Source organism: Salvelinus alpinus, chromosome 28 (assembly GCF_045679555.1).
Source record: "Salvelinus alpinus chromosome 28, SLU_Salpinus.1, whole genome shotgun sequence".
NCBI lineage: Eukaryota > Metazoa > Chordata > Actinopteri > Salmoniformes > Salmonidae > Salvelinus > Salvelinus alpinus.
This window is the reverse complement of record NC_092113.1, coordinates 13,343,469-13,363,534: the sequence shown is the minus strand read 5'-3', so window position 1 is coordinate 13,363,534 and position 20,066 is coordinate 13,343,469. Positions and strand designations below refer to the sequence as shown.

The following is a 20,066-nucleotide window of genomic DNA, read 5'->3' as shown; positions in this document are numbered from 1 at the left end:
AAAATTGGCGAGCTACTCGTAGGTGGACTTCGAGCTACTGGTAGCTCGTGATCGACCTGTTGGAAACCCCTGAGCTAGGCTAACTACAGTACCTTACTGGCTAGATAGAGCATAACTACATTGCTGGCCAGCTAACGTTAATTAAGTGTAAATGTGATGAGTACAGGGGCGTCTTCATTATGTTTCTTCTGTTGAAAAAAAGTTTCTTAAACCTAATGAAATGGGGAGGGACCTTCCTGCATTTGTCCAATAGAAACTCTCATTTTAGTTTTGCAATTGTTTGGGTAATGATTACACCCCTGGGGTTCTTGGTTGGTGAAGTGTACTTTTGATAATTGACTTATTCAAATACGCTGTCGCTGGCTGTTGCGATCTACTCACCGTCAAACCACTTCCGCTTACGTCGTGACCTAGGGCTGAATGATGTTCAATGAGCAGCCCGTAGAGCGCCCTCTTCAGGCAACCATTATAATTGGCAGATAATATCAGTTCACCAGTTTATTGGTCAGGCTCTACTGGTTTGGTCTGGTTCAATCATTTGATTCCCCTCTCATAGGTCCCTGCACCGGGCGCAAGCGCCACAACTCCCGCCCCTCGTCCAGTAACTCGGAGGAGGAGGGAAAGAGGGGCACACGAAGAGGGGGGCAGGCGGTCAAGATGAGGCCTAGGAAACTGTTTAAACCCAGTGAGAATGACATTTAATATATATATATATATATTCTTTCAACAATATATGGTTTACATGTTCACATAATTGGCGAACCAGTTCTCACTTCATAAAATAGCCCTTTATTCAACTAATTTCTCTTTCATTCAATTCTTTCCCTCCACTTCAGCAGCTAAGCCCAACCTCCACGCTCAGGCCCAGGCATGGGAGGAACAGAGCAGCTCTGACGAAGAGGAGAAGAAAGGACATGGAACAAAGGACAGGGCCTCGCTGGCAACCACGAAAAGATATCACCACATCCAGAGCAGCAAGAGCGCTCGTGACACAGGTACAGCCATAGAATTGAATAGAACACTTAAATGTGATGCATTTCTATGGGTACAGCGATCTACAAAACCTTAGGACAAACAGCTCCACCTGCCCCCATGGTTTTCCAGAACAAGCTGTAGGTCTCACAAAAGACACTGCTTTTGAACTCATAGTTATAGTAACGATTAGTCAAACCAACAGCCATATTTATCTTCAAGGTGCAAAATTCAAAAATCGCTCCGCCATTTCCTGGTTGCTAAAATTCTAATAGTTTGTCTAATTTCAGTTTGTGACAAAACAAGCAAGCATAGATAATCATTGTAGCATCTAAACCACTGAAATATATTTTCAATAACCAAAAATATTGTATTTTTATGTGTTTGAAACTGGTGTACAAAACCGAAAGTAAGACACAAAAACTAAACTTAAGAATGGGAAGCATAGAAATGGAGCACGTAGAACAGATATACCGCTTCTTAGACTTGCTTTCAATTAGAATGACAGGTCTATAACTCCGATTTCTAGGTGAATTTGGTCAGGTCGCCCAAAGAGTTACATATTGCAGCTTTAACTCTGAGCAGTTTGGAGAAGGATGCACTTGCACATCCAGTAGATATGTGTGTGAGATGGGGTGGGTGCTATTGTTAGCATACTATTCCTCTTTATGTGTTTGTTCATGACTGCATGTGTGTGTATTCGTAACTGTATATGCCTGCATTTGTGTGTTGTCCCTAGTCATGGACGTTTCTCCGGAGGGGGACCTGAGCCGGGTGGTATCGTCCCACATGGTGACATCGTCCAGCTGGGAGGCCGATGTGGACGTCGAGGCCGAGGTGGAGGGTGAGCTGGGTCACCCCCCCCACGACATGGGCAACATGTGTCGCCAGTTCAGCTCCGAGCTCCAGAGGAAATTCCAGGTTGCACCCATAGAAAATAGAATGCTTTTTTTACTTCCCGCTTTACTGCTATGGGTACACTCAATATGGCCGCTGGTCCACCCATCACTGACCCATTGACTTCAATGGGAAGGATATCTATTTATTTGGTTGGACACAAACTCACAGGAGGATATGTTTCTGTTTCTAAACGTTTCTACATTCATGTGGATGCTACTATGATTACGGATAGTCCTGAATGATTAGTGAATAATAATGAGTGAGAAAGTTACAGATGCACAAATATCACCTCCAAGACATTGATGATAATGGCATTTTAGTGTAAGAGCTGTTTGTTGGGAGGGAGTTTTGGCCTTCCATGGTGGAAAATTAATTAATAGATCAATAAGAAATAGAGTTACAAACCTTTCTGCCAATAACAGCACATTTTCAGTTTTCCCCCAGACAGTCCTAGCAAAATTTTTGCTTGAGAAATTGCTCTTTGCAAAGACGTTGTTTTTCCTTTCTTTTTGACCATCTTATTTGAAAACAATCACAGTAAGGTACTTAATTGTTACCCAGAAATTATAAAAGAAAATGTATAAAAACGGCTGCATTGGACCCTTTAAAGGATCACATTTGGGATCTAGCTAAGGAATAATTTTAACAAAATGTTTTACCAATATGTTTTGGGGCTTTTTATTTAACTAGGCAAGTCAGTTAAGAACAAATTCTTATTTACACTGACGGCCTACCAAAAGGCCTCCTGCGGGGATGGAGGCTGGGAAAAAAGAATATATATACACTGCTCAAAAAAATAAAGGGAACACTTAAACAACACAATGTAACTCCAAGTCAATCACACTTCTGTGAAATCAAACTGTCCACTTAGGAAGCAACACTGATTGACAATAAATTTCACATGCTGTTGTGCAAATGGAATAGACAACAGGTGGAAATTATAGGCAATTAGCAAGACACCTCCAATAATGGAGTGGTTCTGCAGGTGGTGACCACAGACCACTTCTCAGTTCCTATGCTTCCTGGCTGATGTTTTGGTCACTTTTGAATGCTGGCGGTGCTTTCACTCTAGTGGTAGCATGAGACGGAGTCTACAACCTACACAAGTGGCTCAGGTAGTGCAGCTCATCCAGGATGGCACATCAATGCGAGCTGTGGCAGGAAGGTTTGCTGTGTCTGTCAGCGTAGTGTCCAGAGCATGGAGGCGCTACCAGGAGACAGGCCAGTACATCAGGAGACGTGGAGGAGGCCGTAGGAGGGCAACAACCCAGCAGCAGGACCGCTACCTCCGCCTTTGTGCAAGGAGCAGGAGGAGCACTGCCAGAGCCCTGCAAAATGACCTCCAGCAGGCCACAAATGTGCATGTGTCTGCTCAAACGGTCAGAAACAGACTCCATGAGGGTGGGATGAGGGCCCGACGTCCACAGGTGGGGGTTGTGCTTACAGCCCAACACCGTGCAGGACGTTTGGCATTTGCCAGAGAACACCAAGATTGGCAAATTCGCCACTGGCGCCCTGTGCTCTTCACAGATGAAAGCAGGTTCACACTGAGCACATGTGACAGAGTCTGGAGACGCCGTGGAGAACGTTCTGCTGCCTGCAACATCCTCCAGCATGACCGGTTTGGCGGTAGGTCAGTCATGGTGTGGGGTGGCATTTCTTTGGGGGGCCACACAGCCCCTCCATGTGCTCGCCAGAGGTAGCCTGACTGCCATTAGGTACCGAGATGAGATCCTCAGACCCCTTGTGAGACCATATGCTGGTGCGGTTGGCCCTGGGTTCCTCCTAATGCAAGACAATGCTAGACCTCATGTGGCTGGAGTGTCAGCAGTTCCTGCAAGAGGAAGGCATTGATGCTATGGACTGTCCCGCCCGTTCCCCAGACCTGAATCCAATTGAGCACATCTGGGACATCATGTCTCGCTCCATCCACCAACGCCACGTTGCACCACAGACTGTCCAGGAGTTGGCGGATGCTTTAGTCCAGGTCTGGGAGGAGATCCCTCAGGAGACTATCCGCCACCTCATCAGGAGCATGCCCAGGCGTTGTAGGGAGGTCATACAGGCACGTGGAGGCCACACACACTACTGAGCCTCATTTTGACTTGTTTTAAGGACATTACATCAAAGTTGGATTAGCCTGTAGTGTGGTTTTCCACTTTAATTTTGAGTGTGACTCCAAATCCAGACCTCCATGGGTTGTTAAATTTGATTTCCATTGATAATTTGTGTGATTTTGTTGTCAGCACATTCAACTATGTAAAGAAAAAAGTATTTAATAAGAATATTTCATTCATTCAGATCTAGGATGTGTTATTTTAGTGTTCCCTTTATTTTTTTGAGCAGTGTATAAGACAAAACACACGTCACGACAAGAGAGACAACACAACACTACATAAAGAGAGACCTAAGACAACAACAATACATGGCAGCAACACATGACAACACAGCTCATTTCTGGAGGTGGAAATTATTGTGTCAGCATCATTTTATTTTAATTCATTTTGGATGAGAAAGTCCTTTTAAAAAGTCACCCGAACTGAGCTTCTCAGACCTTCTACATAAATTATCCAGGGTGGACCACGTGCCCGAAAAAAAGATGATGAGGGACCCCCCTCCAACCATCCCCCTCTGAGATCTTTTCCCCCACTGCTACAAAAAAGTTTTCAGAGGAAACACTGTAGGCTACTTTCAAAACAACACTGTATAACTCAAGAAGATCTAAATGCTTATCCCCATAAACTGATTGAGATCAAATAGTTGGTATGCAGATGCTTCATAGACGTTTCACCGGTAAAACTTGAAGAATTGTCATTCACGTTTGAGAGTGAGAAATGTGAAGGGAAGGAGACCACAAAAATGTGTGCATGAAGTAGAGGTAAGGAAACACATGGTCAGAACATGATCCGCACATGCACAGAAGCTTTGGGATCTTTACTCCGGAGAAAAAAGGTCAGGATCCGCAGCCACTGCCTTTTTAAAAACCTACTATTTTGTTGATGCCCCGGTGTAGCTCCCCTGCAAAAGTTCCATAGGCCTTTAAAGGGGAAATTCAGGATTTTACAATTTAATGTTAGATTATTCCTTACCTTGAAAGTAGTCTATGAGCCAGGAGAAACTGTAATCCAGCCACTACAATATTCAGCTAACTTTAGCCACCACTAGCTAACAATCAATGGAAGTGAATGGGGCATGTGTTCAGTTGTTAAATTTCCTGGCCTTTTCATCTAAAATCTCCATATTTGGTTTGATGTCACTTAAAGGTGATTTGGCCTTTGTGAATAGGATTTTGTATTCTATGGGAGACCCTAAATATGTTCTACTTACCTCTGTTACGTGTGTCAGAATCGCTCCAGACGAATGGAGCTGTACACCAAGCAGTCTCTGAAGACAGTCCAGCAGCACGTCTCTTCCATCAGCGTGAGAGTTCAAAACTACAGGTCAGTTAGTATACACTAAATAGTGAACTGGCAACAGCAGGGTTGCTGACATCAATATCTCAGGTGCCACTGACTGCCTATGTACCCTTGAGCAAGGCACTTTTAACCCTTTACCTGCTCCAGGGGCGCTGCTCTGCGGCTGACCCTGTGCTGCTCCCAGCCTGTTGTGTATGTTGTGTGTGGTGGGGCTGGGTACTGTGACAGCAAAAATTACCAAATGTCCATTGTCTCTGTATAATCAACAAATAAAGATTGCATTGTGTAGTATACAAGAACATGTCAATCTGACAGATTGTGGACATGCAATCTCTCTTGGTCTCCTCAATATCTCTCCCCTTTCCTTCCTCTTCCCACTGTCTGTGTGTGTAGGTCTCAGAAGCTGGAACAGGTCAGGGGTGTTCTGCTGAATGAGATCAACAACTTGGAGGAGGACGAATCCACTCTAAAGAACATGGAGAAGGAACTGACTGTAGGATTACTTACATTACATTGTAGTCATTTAGCAGACGCTCAGTTGGTCGCATGTATGTTGTGGAAACTGACCAGGGCCCTTATAATATGGATATCTGCATTCCTTTTAAAACGGTAAATCAACCTAGCACAACGGATTTAACATTGTTAAACTCCTACATTAACAGTATTTAATAGTAAGAGGCCTCCCTGACAATGCAGTATACCGGTATTCCAACCCTTTCAGGTTTGGATTGTCTATGGGAAATCCTCCCATGCTTTAGTTGACTGTATGTTGATTTAAATCAGTGTTATCAGTTCACTTCTCTCTCCTTAGACATACTGGATGAAGCAGTCTGTGGCTTTCCACTCCTACCAGGAGAAAGAGACTAGAAGGTGTGTGTGTTTTTCTGCCACATTCAGGGAGTGAAAAGTCCCAGGTGGGAAAATGTTGTTCCACCCGCTCAAACAGACACACTGTAAAGATTGCAATTTAGCCTCTAGTCCTCCCCTGCTCCATTTCAAAAGGACCACAGAACACATTGTATAATCTTTTTAACTTGGGGGAAATTAACTGTGACCAAAAATACAAGTATCTCTGTTGTCAATGAGGCCAGATCTCTGTCTCATTTGTTTATTTGTTTCTCCGGGATGTGGTCATAGCATGACTATTCACATGACTGTTTAGAACTAAAGAAAAGTATCTCAAACTGGGTCAAAGTTCTTAAATTGTGCTAATTGCAATTTTCTACGTTGTAGAATAATAGTGAAGACATCGAAACTATGAATAACACATGGAATCATGTAGTAACCAAATAAAGTGTTAAACAAATCAAAGTATATTTTATATTTGAGATTCTTCAAAGTAGCCATCCTTTGCCTTGATGACAGCTTTACACACTCTTGACATTCTCTCAACCAGCTTCACCTGGAATACTTTTCCAACAGTCTTGAAGGAGTTCTCACATATGCTGAGCACTTTTTGGCTGCTTTTCCTTCACTTTGCGGTCCAACTCATCCCAAACCATCTCAATTGGGTTGAGGTCGGGTGATTGTGGAGGCCAGGTCATCTGATGTAGCACTCCATCACTCTCCTTGATCAAATAGCCCTTACACAGCCTGGAGGTGTGTTGAGTCATTGTCCTGTTGAAAAACAAATGATAGTTCCACTATCATAAGCGCAAACCAGATGAGATGGCGTATCGCTGCAGAATGCTGTGGTAGCGATGCTCGTTAAGTTTACCTTGAATTCTAAATAAATCAGTGTCACCAGCAAAGCACCATCACACCTCCTACTTCATGCTTCACGGTGGAAACCACACATGCGGAGATCATCCGTCACCTACTCTGTGTCTCACAAAGACATGGAGGTTGGAACCAAAAATCTAAGATTTGGACTCATCAGACCAAAGGACAGATTTTCACGGGTCTAATGTCCATTGCTCGTGTTTCTTGGCCCAAGCAAGTCTCTTCTTATTGATGTTCTTTAGTAGTGGTTTCTTTGCAGCAATTCGACCATGAAGGCCTGATTCACACAGTCTCTGAACAGTTGATGTTGAGATGTCTGTTACTTGAACTCTGTGAAGCATTTATTTGGGCTGCAATCTGCAGTACAATTAACTCTAATGAACTTATCCTCTGCAGCTCTCATGTGGCCAGTTTCATCATAGCGCTTGATGGTTTTAGCGACTTCACTTGAAGAAACCTTCAAAGATCTTGAAATGTTCCAGGTTGACTGACCTTTATATGTCTTAAAGTTATGATGGACTGTTGTTTCTCTTTGCTTATTTGAGCTGTTCTTGCCATATTATGGACTTGGTATTTTACCAAATAGGGCTGTCTACCTTGTCACAGTGCAACTGATGGGCTCAAATGCTTTAAGAAGGAAAGAAATTCCATAAATAACTTTTAACAAGGCACAACTGTTAATTGGAATGCAGTCCAGGAGACTACCTCATGAAGCTGGTTGAGAATGCCAAGAGTTTGCAAAGCTGTTATCAAGGCAAGAAGAATATATATATTCTGAATATATTTTGATTTGTTTAACCCTTTTGGTTACTACATTATTCCATATGTGTTATTTCATAATTTTGATATCTTCACTATATAAAGAAAAACCCTGGAATGAGTAGGTGTGTCCACACTTTTGACTGGTACTGTATAAGGGTGTATATACAGTTAAAGTCGGAAGTTTACATACACCTTAGCCAAATACATTTAAACTCAGTTTTTCACAATTCCTGACATTTAATCCTAGTAAAAATTCCCTGTCTTAGGTCAGTTAGGTTTACCACTTTATTTTAAGAATGTGAAATGTCAGAATAATAGTAGAGAGAATTATTTATTTTAGCTTTTATTTCTTTCATCACATTCCCAGTGGGTCAGAAGTTTACATACACTCAATTAGTATTCGGTAGCATTGCCTTTAAATTGTTTAACTTGGATCAAACATTTCAGGTAGCCTTCCACAAGCTTCCCACAATAAGTTGGGTGAATTTTGGCCCATTCCTCCTGATAAAGCTGGTGTAACTGAGTCAGGTTTGTAGGCCTCCTTGCTCGCACACGCTTTTTCAGTTCTGCCCACAATTTTTCTATGGGATTGAGGTCAGGGCTTTGTGATGGCCACTCAAATACCTTGCCTTTGTTGTCCTTAAGCCATTTTGCCACAACTTTGGAAGTGTGTTTGGGGTCGTTGTTCATTTGGGAGACCCATTTGCGACCAAGCTTTAAATTCCTGAGTGATGTCAGGAGATGTTGCTTCAATATATCCACATAATTTTCCTACCTCATGATGCCATCTATTTTGTGAAGTGCACCAGTCCCTCCTGCAGCAAAGCACCCCCACAACATGATGCTGCCACCCCCGTGCTTCTTGGTTGGGTTGGTGTTCTTCGGCTTGCAAGCATTCCCCTTTTTCCTCCAAACTTAACAATGGTCATTATGGCCAAACAGTTCTATTTTTGTTTCATCAGACCAGAGGACATTTCTCCAAAAAGTCTGATCTTTGTCCCCATGTGCAGTTGCAAACCGTAGTCTGGCTTAGACCCCTCCTGCACTCCCTGTTCACCCATGACTGCGTGGCCAAGCATGACTCCAACACCATCATCATTAAGTTTGCTGCCTGATCACCGACAACGATGAGACAGCCTATAGGGAGGAGGTCAGAGACCTGGCAGTGTGGTGCCAGGACAACAACCTCTCCCTCAATGTGAGCAAGACAAAGGAGCTGATCGTGATCTATAGGAAAAGGAGGGCAGAACAGGCCCCCATTAACATCGACACGGCTGAAGTGGAGCGGGTCGAGAGTTTCAAGTTCCTTGGTGTCCACATCACCAATGAACTATCATGGTCCAAACAAACCAAGACAGTTGTGAAGAGGGCACGACAACACCTTTTCCCCCTCAGGAGACTGAAAGATTTGGCATGGGTCCCCAGATCCTCAAAAAGTTGCTACTCTGTTTATTATCTATCCATACTGACCTCGACTAACCTTTACCCCCTGTATATAGCCTCGTTATTGTTGTCGATTTCTTGTGTTACTTTTTTTATATAATTTTTTAACTTTAGTTTATTCAGTAAATATTTTCTTAACACTTTTTCTTGAACTGCATTGTTGGTTAAGGGCTTGTAAATAAGCATTTCCAGGTGAGGTTGTTGTATTCGGCGCATGTGACAATTTGATTTGATTTACTAGTTTGATCGCTCCATATTAAAACTTATTTCATTTCAAACTTTACATTTCTCTAGTATAGGCTACTTATCGTAATGTACGATATCAGCAAAATTCCTGCAATAAGTGATCGGTATGGTCAGTGTCAATAATTTTCAGTTTATTGTCCCAGTTCTAACCCTGACTTCTCTACTTTAAACAATGCAACACCACTGTGAGGTCATGCCCCTGATACATTCATGTCCCTCATTGTCTTTTATTATTTATGAACAACTGGTGTTTTTCTATTCACAACACAACAAAAACACGCAAATGTGATAGTGGTATGGGTTTAGTATTTTTATATTTCATTTTCTCCTCCCTCTATCCCGCTCGCACTCTCTTACCCATGGCTCATTTGCTCTTTCGTGTGCTCTTCTTCACCTTTTCGTTCTTTGCCCTCCTCAGACTGCAGAGCCTCAAGAGTACCTTCCAGACCGATGTGTGTCACAGCCTGGAGTACGAGGAGAGGATCTTCACCTCTCAGGTGTGGACCATCCAAACTTTAGCGCTAGACTTCATCTAAACTGTAGCCCTCTACTTCATCCAAAGTTTAGCCCCCTACTTCAACCAAACTTCAGACCCCCACTTCATCTAAACTGTAGCCCTCTACTTCATCCAAACCTTAGCCTCCCACTTCATATAAACTGTAGCCCACTATGTTGATCATAAACACAACAATTCCATACGGCACAAGTAGAGAGAATAGGGAAAGAGGAACAGCCGACCCACGAAATCTAAAGTACATGTCACCTTGTGTTTTGATCAATGTGCATTCCTTATATGTCTCACAGGCGTACCTGTTACAATGTTGTTGTTGTTTTTTTACCTGAAACTCAGCTCATCTGAGCTCAGTTTTAAGCAATAGGATTTCAGTTCTCTGTTGTGCAGTATGGCATTATGCTTATCCCTACTCTACCATGTGGCACTGTGAAGAGTTCAAACATTAACAAATATTTTTTGTCACCCACTGTTTTCAGATGTGCCTGATGAGGAAAGACATGAAGTCAGTTCAGGACAGACTCTTCAAGGAAATGGTGAGTGGAAATTAGAGTTGTGACTAGGCAAGACACTAAAAAACAATTAGACCCATGTCTCTTTCCACCGCACGGCATTAAATCCCCCTAAAAAAAATCTGTCAGTTTAAGCTAGAGAAATGTTTTTTTTGTAATGGATGCATCTCAATTCACAACATCCGCCGATGTTGCACTTCCGTATCTGCGGTAAAAGGTGACAGAGCTAGAGCTGTGTTTGTCAGACCATGAGACATCCCGAAAATCTCACAAAATCATCTGTTGTGTCCAAACGGTTCGGCCCACAAACTATTATGACCCCTATGGAAAGATGAGGCTCTTACGACCCCCACAAGAGTCTTGGGACTCATCTGAAGTCGGTACAGCTGATATGCCAAATTCTGTCTGTAGCGTCAAAACAGTTTGGGCTACACACTAATATGACCCCTCTGTGGAAAGGTGAGACTCTCACGAACACGTCGATTGTTTTGCTCTAGGATGCCCACAGACTCGTCTGAAGTTTACCCGGCACCAGTTGAAAAAATGAATGAAAGTATATCTGGAGACTGTTTAGTGCCACAAATAAGGGGTTAAATACATGTAAAAAAAAAAATATATATATATATATATATATATATACAGTGGGGAGAACAAGTATTTGATACACTGATGATTTTGCAGGTTTTCCTACTTACAAAGCATGTAGAGGTCTGTAATTTTTATCATAGGTACACTTCAACTGTGAGAGACGGAATCTAAAACAAAAATCCAGAAAATCACATTGTATGATTTTTAAGTAATTAATTTGCATTTTATTGCATGACATAAGTATTTGATACATCAGACAAGCAGAACTTAATATTTGGTACAGAAACCTTAGTTTGCAATTACAGAGATCATACGTTTCCTGTAGTTCTTGACCAGGTTTGCACACACTGCAGCAGGGATTTTGGCCCACTCCTCCATACAGACCTTCTCCAGATCCTTCAGGTTTCGGGGCTGTCGCTGGGCAATACGGACTTTCGGCTCCCTCCAAAGATTTTCTATTGGGTTCAGGTCTGGAGACTGGCTAGGCCACTCCAGGACCTTGAGATGCTTCTTACGGAGCCACTCCTTAGTTGCCCTGGCTGTGTGTTTCGGGTCGTTGTCATGCTGGAAGACCCAGCCACGACCCATCTTCAATGCTCTTACTGAGGGAAGGAGGTTGTTGGTGTAGATCTCGCGATACATGGCCCCATCCATCCTCCCCTCAATACGGTGCAGTCGTCCTGTCCCCTTTGCAGAAAAGCATCCCCAAAGAATGATGTTTCCACCTCCATGCTTCACGGTTGGGATGGTGTTCTTGGGGTTGTACTCATCCTTCTATTCCTCCAAACACGGCGAGTGGAGTTTAGAGCAAAAAGCTCTATTTTTGTCTCATCAGACCACATGACCTTCTCCCATTCCTCCTCTGGATCATCCAGATGGTCATTGGCAAACTTCAGACGGGCCTGGACATGCGCTGGCTTGAGCAGGGGGACCTTGCGTGCGCTGCAGGATTTTAATCCATGACGGCGTAGTGTGTTACTAAGGGTTTTCTTTGAGACTGTGGTCCCAGCTCTCTTCAGGTCATTGACCAGGTCCTGCCGTGTAGTTCTGGGCTGATCCCTCACATTCCTCATGATCATTGATGCCCCACGAGGTGAGATCTTGCATGGAGCCCCAGACCGAGGGTGATTGACCGTCATCTTGAACTTCTTCCATTTTCTAATAATTGTGCCAACAGTTGTTGCCTTCTCATCAAGCTGCTTGCCTATTGTCCTGTAGCCCATCCCAGCCTTGTACAGGTCTACAATTTATCCCTGATGTCCTTACACAGCTCTCTGGTCTTGGCCATTGTGGAGAGGTTGGAGTCTGTTTGATTGAGTGTGTGGACAGGTGTCTTTTATACAGGTAACGAGTTCAAACAGGTGCAGTTAATACAGGTAATGAGTGGAGAACAGGAGGGCTTCTTAAAGAAAAACTAACAGGTCTGTGAGAGCCGGAATTCTTACTGGTTGGTAGGTGATCAAATACTTATGTCATGCAATAAAATGCAAATTAATTACTTAAAAATCATACAATGTGATTTTCTGGACTTTTGTTTTAGATTCCGTCTCTCACAGTTGAAGTGTACCTATGATAAAAATGACAGACCTCTACATGCTTTGTAAGTAGGAAAACCTGCAAAATCGGCAGTGTATCAAATACTTGTTCTCCCCACTGTATATATATATATATAAATTAAGGTTTCCTGATCTTTCTTAGAACTCTCAGATATAGGACAGACACGTCAGAACAAACTTCCTTCAGATTTTTTTTGGGGGGGACGATCTGTTATTCAATGCGTTTGTATGGGCTAATAGCAGTAAGGCCAAAACAATGTTTTCATAAAAAAAAATTTTTATATACTTCTAGGGGTCTTAAAATTAAAAATCAAATAGCTAAATGTCCTTCTTAAAACAATTACATATAGTTTAGTAGAACCCCCCCCCCCGGCTTAGATTTATGGGTTATTAAAGAGGTCCCTCTTTTGAAAGTCCTACTCACAGTGCTACCTTTACTAGCGCAGACTGAGACTGCATCCCCTGAGATGTTGCAAGTGTATTTGAGGGCTGTGTTTTTGTGTGTCTCTCCTCAGCAAGACGAGGAGATAATGAGTGTGAAGAGAGGACTACAGGCTCTTTTCCTGCCAGAGGGACCAAGATTTTAAACCCAAATCAAGTACCTCTGCACATTTATAAGATATGTTTGTGTTCTGTGAAGTTTGCCCGTCATTCTACGTTAGCTGCAATCAAATTTAATATATTAAGCATAAGTTAAAGAAATATATATACATGCCTTATTTAAAAATTATCAAATGTGAATTTATATTAACATTTTTTTATGAGATACTTTTTTGGATTATTGCAGTGATGTTTGACACTGTTAATAACTTTTTATAGTTTTAACTGTCTCTCCATAAGAGTAGTATTTTCAATATAAATAATGCATTTCTGTGAAAATTGTTTGAATGGCATTTTATCTGTACAAGGTTGCCTGCTATTTGTTTGCTGTTAAGGTTGCCTAAGTTTATTAAACTTTTTAAAACATTTATAAAAAATATAAAAAAAAGTGTATTCAGAGAAACCATAATGTGCCTTACTTGGCAAGGAAAGATGAAAGCAGTATGTCAACATATTCACGTTATTCTAATGGACAAATATCAATTTCAGAATCAGCTATTATGCTTTACAGTGCATTTGGAAAGTATTCAGACCCCTTGACTTTTTCCAAATTGTGTTATGTTACATCCTTATTCTAAAATGGATTAAATAAAAAAAATCCTCAATCTACACACAATACCCCATAATGACAATTTTTTGCACATGTATTACAAATAAAAAACAGATACCTAATTTACATAAGTACTAAGACCCTTTGCTATGAGACTCTAAATTGAGCTCAGGTGCATCCTGTTTCCATTGATCATCCTTGAGACGTTTCTACAACTTGATTGGAGTCCACCTGTGGTAAATTCAATTGATTGGACATGATTTGGAAAGGCACACACCTGTCTATATAAGGTTCCACAGTTGACAGTGCATGTCAGAGCAAAATCCAAGCCACGAGTTCAAATGAATTGTCCGTAGATCTCAGAGGCAAGATTGTGTCGAGGCACAGATCTGGGGAAGGGTACCAAAAAAATTATGCAGCATTGAAGGTCCCCAAGAACACAGTGGCCTCCATCATTCTTAAATGGAAGATGTTTGGAACCACCAAGACTCGATAAAGACCCGCCCGGCAAAACTGAGCGATCGGGGGAGAAGGGCCTTGGTTCAGGGAGGTGACCAAGAACCCAATGGTCACTCGGACAGAGCTCCAGAGTTCCTCTGTGGAGATGGAAGAACCTTCCAGAAGGACAACCATCTCTGCACCACTCCAACAATCAGGCCTTCATGGTAGACTGGCCAGACGGTAAAAGACACATGACAGCCCACTTGGAATTTGCCAAAATGCACTTAAAGGACTCTCAGACCATGAGAAACAAGATTCTCTGGTCTGATGAAACCAAGATTGCCAATCGTCACGTCTGGAGGAAACCTTGCACCATCCCTACGTTGAAGCATGGTGGCGGCAGCATCATGCTGTGGGGATGTTTTTCAGCGGCAGGGACTTGGGAGACTAGTCAGGATTGAGGGAAAGATTAACAGAGCAAAGTACAGAGAGATACTTGATGAAAACCTGCACCAGAGTGCTCAGGACCTTAGACTGGGGCGAAAGTTCACCTTACAACATGACAACGACCCTAAGCACACAGCCAAGACAACGCAGGAGTGGCTTCGGGACAGTCTCTGAATGTCCTTGAGTGGCCCAGCCAGAGCCCGGACTTGAACTTGATCAAACATCTCTAGAGAGACCTGAAAATAGCTGTGCAGCGAGCCTCCCCTTCCAACCTGACAGAGCTTGAGAAGATCTGCAGAGAAGTGGAGAAACTACCCAAATACAGGTGCGCCAAGCTTGTAACATCATACCCAAGAAGACGCAAGGCTGTAATCGTTGCCAAAGGTGCTTCAACAAAGTACTGAGTAAAAGGTCTGAATACTTATGTAAATGTGATATTTCAGTTTGTTTTTATACATTTTCAAACATTTCTAAAAACCTGTTTTTGCTTTGTCACTATGAGGTATTGTGTGTAGATTGATGAGGGAAAACAAACATTTAATCCATTTTAGAATAAGGCTGTAACATAATGTGGAAAAATTCAAGTGGTCTGAATACTTTCCGAACGCGCTGTATGTTAGGGCTCACCAAACCTGTTACTGGAGAGCTACCCTCCTGTAGGTTTTCGCTCCAACCACAGTTGTAACCAACCTGATTCAGCTTATGGGTCTTTCTATAAACTAGGGTACCAGTGAGCATTTTTTGTAGTGGACATCTGTTTGGAGCTGTTACAAAGTCATTAATAATAATTAGCCTTTTTTTCACGTGAATACATTAGGATATAAAAAGGGGGACATAGGTGATTCAATTCATTAATTTTGTTGAATGTATCTACACTGCTCAAAAAAATAAAGGGAACACTAAAATAACACATCCTAGATCTGAATGAATGAAATATTCTTATTAAATACTTTTTTCTTTACATAGTTGAATGTGCTGACAACAAAATCACACAAAAATTATCAATGGAAATCAAATGTATCAACCCATGGAGGTCTGGATTTGGAGTCACACTCAAAATTAAAGTGGAAAACCACACTACAGGCTGATCCAACTTTAATGTAATGTCCTTAAAACAAGTCAAAATGAGGCTCAGTAGTGTGTGTGGCCTCCACAACTCCTGGACAGTCTGTGGTGCAACGTGGCGTTGGTGGATGGAGCGAGACATGATGTCCCAGATGTGCTCAATTGGATTCAGGTCTGGGGAACGGGCGGGACAGTCCATAGCATCAATGCCTTCCTCTTGCAGGAACTGCTGACACTCCAGCCACATGAGGTCTAGCATTGTCTTGCATTAGGAGGAACCCAGGGCCAACCGCACCAGCATATGGTCTCACAAGGGGTCTGAGGATCTCATCTCGGTACCTAATGGCAGTCAGGCTACCTCTGGCGAGCACATGGAGGGGCTGTGCGGCCCCCCAAAGAAATGCCACCCCACACCATGACTGACCTACCGCCAAACCGGTCATGCTGGAGGATGTTGCAGGCAGCAGAACGTTCTCCACGGCGTCTCCAGACTCTGTCACATGTGCTCAGTGTGAACCTGCTTTCATCTGTGAAGAGCACAGGGCGCCAGTGGCGAATTTGCCAATCTTGGTGTTCTCTGGCAAATGCCAAACGTCCTGCACGGTGTTGGGCTGTAAGCACAACCCCCACCTGTGGACGTCGGGCCCTCATCCCACCCTCATGGAGTCTGTTTCTGACCGTTTGAGCAGACACATGCACATTTGTGGCCTGCTAGAGGTCATTTTGCAGGGCTCTGGCAGTGCTCCTCCTTGCACAAAGGCGGAGGTAGCGGTCCTGCTGCTGGGTTGTTGCCCTCCTACGGCCTCCTCCACGTCTCCTGATGTACTGGCCTGTCCCCTGGTAGCGCCTCCTTGCTCTGGACACTACGCTGACAGACACAGCAAACCTTCTTGCCACAGCTCGCATTGATGTGCCATCCTGGATGAGCTGCACTACCTGAGCCACTTGTGTGGGTTGTAGACTCCGTCTCATGCTACCACTAGAGTGAAAGCACAGCCAGCATTCAAAAGTGACCAAAACATCAGCCAGGAAGCATTTTTTGGCCCACATGGCGTCACAACAATGTGATCTGATTATAATAGACCAATGACTGTTCATCTGGGTAAGGGGGTGGGCTCTAGACCATCCTATCAGCCAATCAGGGCTGTGTATGTAAATATCTTAAAATGTGTTTCCTAATGCGCACATGATCAGACTGAGCATTTCAAGGGCCAAAGGAGGCTCAGGGAAATAACTCAAATATTTGTTTTGATCATTTATTTTCAGTAAATAACACACTGATTTATTAGACATACAGTGATGATTTAAAAAATAACAAAGACTGCATGGGCGCTTCAATAGCTGTAAAATACTTACTTCCTCTGTCCTTGGGAAAATATAAATTGCATATCATATCAAATTGTATTTGTCACATGCGCTGAATACAACACCTTACAGTGAAATGCTTATTTACAAGCCCTTAACCAACAATTCCGTTTTAATAAAATATATATTTTTTAAGTGAGATAAGAATAACAAATTATTAACTTCTCTGGGATATGTGGGACGCTAATGTCCCACTTGGCCAAAAGCCAGTAAAAATTCAGAAATTCAAATAAATTACTATAAAAATCTAACTTTCATGAAATCACACATGAAAGATAACAAATTAAAGCTACACTTGTTGTGAATCCAGCCAACTTGGCAGAATTCAAATAGGCTTTACGACGAAAGCACACCAAACGATTATGTTAGGTCAGAGCCAAGTCACAGAAAAACACAACCATTTTTCCAGCCAAAGAGAGGAGTAACAAAAAGCAGAAATAGAGATAAAATTAATCACTAACCTTTGATGATCTTCATCAGATGACACTCATAGGACTTCATGTTACACAATTACATGTATGTTTTGTTCGGTAAAGTTCATATTTATATCCAAAAATCTGAGTTTAGGCGGGACTTGGCCAAAAGCCAGAGAAAATGCAGAGCGCCAAATTCAAATAACTTACTATAAAAATCTAACTTTCATTAAATCACACATGAAAGATACCAAATTAAAGCTACACTTGTTGTGAATCCAGCCAACATGACAGAATTCAAATAGGCTTTTCAGCGAAAGCAAATGATGCTATTATCTGAGGATAGCAACAGAGTAAACAGAGAGAGAGAAGCGTATTTCAACCCTGCAGGCGCGACACAAAACGCAGAAATTAAAAATATTATTCATGCCTTACCTTTGACGAGCTTCTGTTGTTGGCACTCCAATATGTCCCATAAAGATCACAAATGGTCCTTTTGTTTGATTAATTCTGTCGAAATATATCCAAAATGTCCATTTATTTGGCGCGTTTGATCCAGAAAAACATCGGTTCCAACTTGTGCAACGTGACTACAAAATATCTCAAAAGTTACCTGTAAACTTTGACAAAACATTTCAAACTACTTTTCTAATACAACTTTAGGTATTTCTTAACGTAAATAATCGATAAAATTGAAGACGGGATGATCTGTGTTCAATACAGGATTAAAACAAACTGTAGCTAGCTTTCTGGTCACGCGCCTCGAACAGTACACTTCAAGTGACCCTCGTTCAAGATGGCCGTACTTTATTACACAAAGGAAAAAACCTCAACCAATTTCTAAAGACTGTTGACATCCAGTGGAAGCGTAGGAACTGCAAGAAGGTCAATTAGAAATCTGGATTCCCAATGAAAACCCATTGAAAAGAGAGTGACCTCAAAACAAACAAAATCTGAATGGTTTGTCCTCGGGGTTTCGCCTGCTGATTCAAACAGTTTTAGAAACTTCAGAGTGTTTTCTATCCAAATCTACTAATAATATGCATATCTTATCTTCTGGGGATGAGTAGCTGGCAGTTGAATTTGGGTATGCTTTTCATCCAAACGTGAAAATGCTGCCCCCTATCCTAGAGAAGTTAAAGAACAGCAGTAAATAACAATAGCGGGGCTATATACAGGTGGTACCGGTACAGAGTCAATGTGCGGGGGAACCGGTATTGAGGTAATATGTACATGTAGGTAGAGTTATTAAAGTGATTATGCATAGATAATAACAGAGTGTAGCAGCAGCATTCCAGAGGGGGGCAATGCAAATAGTCTGGGTAGGTAGGTGTTGGAGTCGTGCCTGGCCGTGCAGTTATGAGTGAACAAGGAGTACAGGAGGGGACTGAGCACGCACCCCTGAGGGGCCCCTGTGTTGAGGCTCAACGTGGCGGATGTGTTGTTACCTACCCTTACCACCTGGGGGCAGCCCATCAGGAAGTCTAGGATCCAGTTGCAGAGTGAGGTGTTTAGTCCCAGGGTCCTTAGCTTAGTGATGAGCTTTGAGGGCACTATGGTGAACACTGAGCTGTAGTCAATGAATAGCATTCTCACATAGGTGTTCCTTTTGTCCATGTGTGAAAGGGCAGTGTGGAGTGCAATTGAGATTGCATCATCTGTGGATCTGTATGCAAATTGGAGTGGGTCTAGAGTTTCTGGGATAATGGTGTTGATGTGAGCCATGACCAGCCTTTCAAAGCATTTCATGGCTACAGACGTGAGTGCTACGGGTCGGTAGTCATTTAGGCAGGTTACCTTAGTGTTATTGTGCACAGGGACTATGGTGGTCTGTGTAAAACATGTTGGTATTACAGACTCAAAAACAGGGAGAGGTTGAAAATGTCAGTGAAGACACTTGCCAGTTGGTCAGCGCATGCTCAGAGTACACGTCCTGGTAATCCATCTGGCCCTGCGGCCTTGTGAATGTTGACCCGTTTGAAGGTCTTACTCACATCGGCTGCGGAGTGTGTGATCACACAGTTGTCCGGGAACAGCTGATGCTCTAATGCTCGTTTCAGTGTTACTTGCCTCGAAGCGAGCATAGAAGTAGTTTAGCTTGTCTGGTAGGCTCGCTGGGCAGCTCTCGGCTGGGCATCCCTTAGTAGTCTAATAGTTTGCAGGCCCTGCCACATCCGACGTGCGTCAGAGCCGGTGTATAACGATTCGATCTTAGTCCTGTGTTGAAGCTTTGCCCGTTTGATGGTTCGTCAGAGGGCATAGTGCGATTTCTTATAAGCTTCTGGGTTAGAGTCTCGCTCTTTGAAAGCAGCAGCTCTACCCTTTAGCTCAGTGCGACTGTTGCCTGTAATCCATGGCTTCTTGTTGGGGTATGTACGTACAGTCAATGTGGGGATGACGTCCTCGATGCACTTATTGATGAAGTCAGTGACTGATGTGGTGTACTCCTCAATGCCATCGGAAGAATCCCGGAACATATTCTAGTCTGTGCTTGCAAAACAGTCCTGTAGTTTAACATCTGCTTCATCTGACCACTTTTTTATAGACCGAGTCACTG

The 20,066-nt window shown here is 42.7% G+C and overlaps 1 protein-coding gene across 2 annotated transcripts in view; it reads left to right on the top strand.

Moving 5' to 3' along the window:
• LOC139557220 (synaptonemal complex protein 2-like) overlaps positions 1 to 13,813 on the top strand; it is a 36,059-nt gene extending 22,246 nt beyond the window's left edge. For both annotated transcript variants that reach the window (XM_071371728.1, XM_071371730.1), the window contains exons 14-22: positions 557 to 685; positions 837 to 995; positions 1,712 to 1,893; positions 5,218 to 5,312; positions 5,682 to 5,781; positions 6,100 to 6,158; positions 9,880 to 9,958; positions 10,452 to 10,508; positions 13,144 to 13,813. In XM_071371728.1, the coding sequence (XP_071227829.1) occupies positions 557 to 685; positions 837 to 995; positions 1,712 to 1,893; positions 5,218 to 5,312; positions 5,682 to 5,781; positions 6,100 to 6,158; positions 9,880 to 9,958; positions 10,452 to 10,508; positions 13,144 to 13,215 (932 nt within the window). In that variant the 3' untranslated portion in view covers positions 13,216 to 13,813. The remainder of the gene's footprint in view (positions 1 to 556; positions 686 to 836; positions 996 to 1,711; positions 1,894 to 5,217; positions 5,313 to 5,681; positions 5,782 to 6,099; positions 6,159 to 9,879; positions 9,959 to 10,451; positions 10,509 to 13,143) is intronic.
• Positions 13,814 to 20,066: the final 6,253 nt, after the last annotated feature.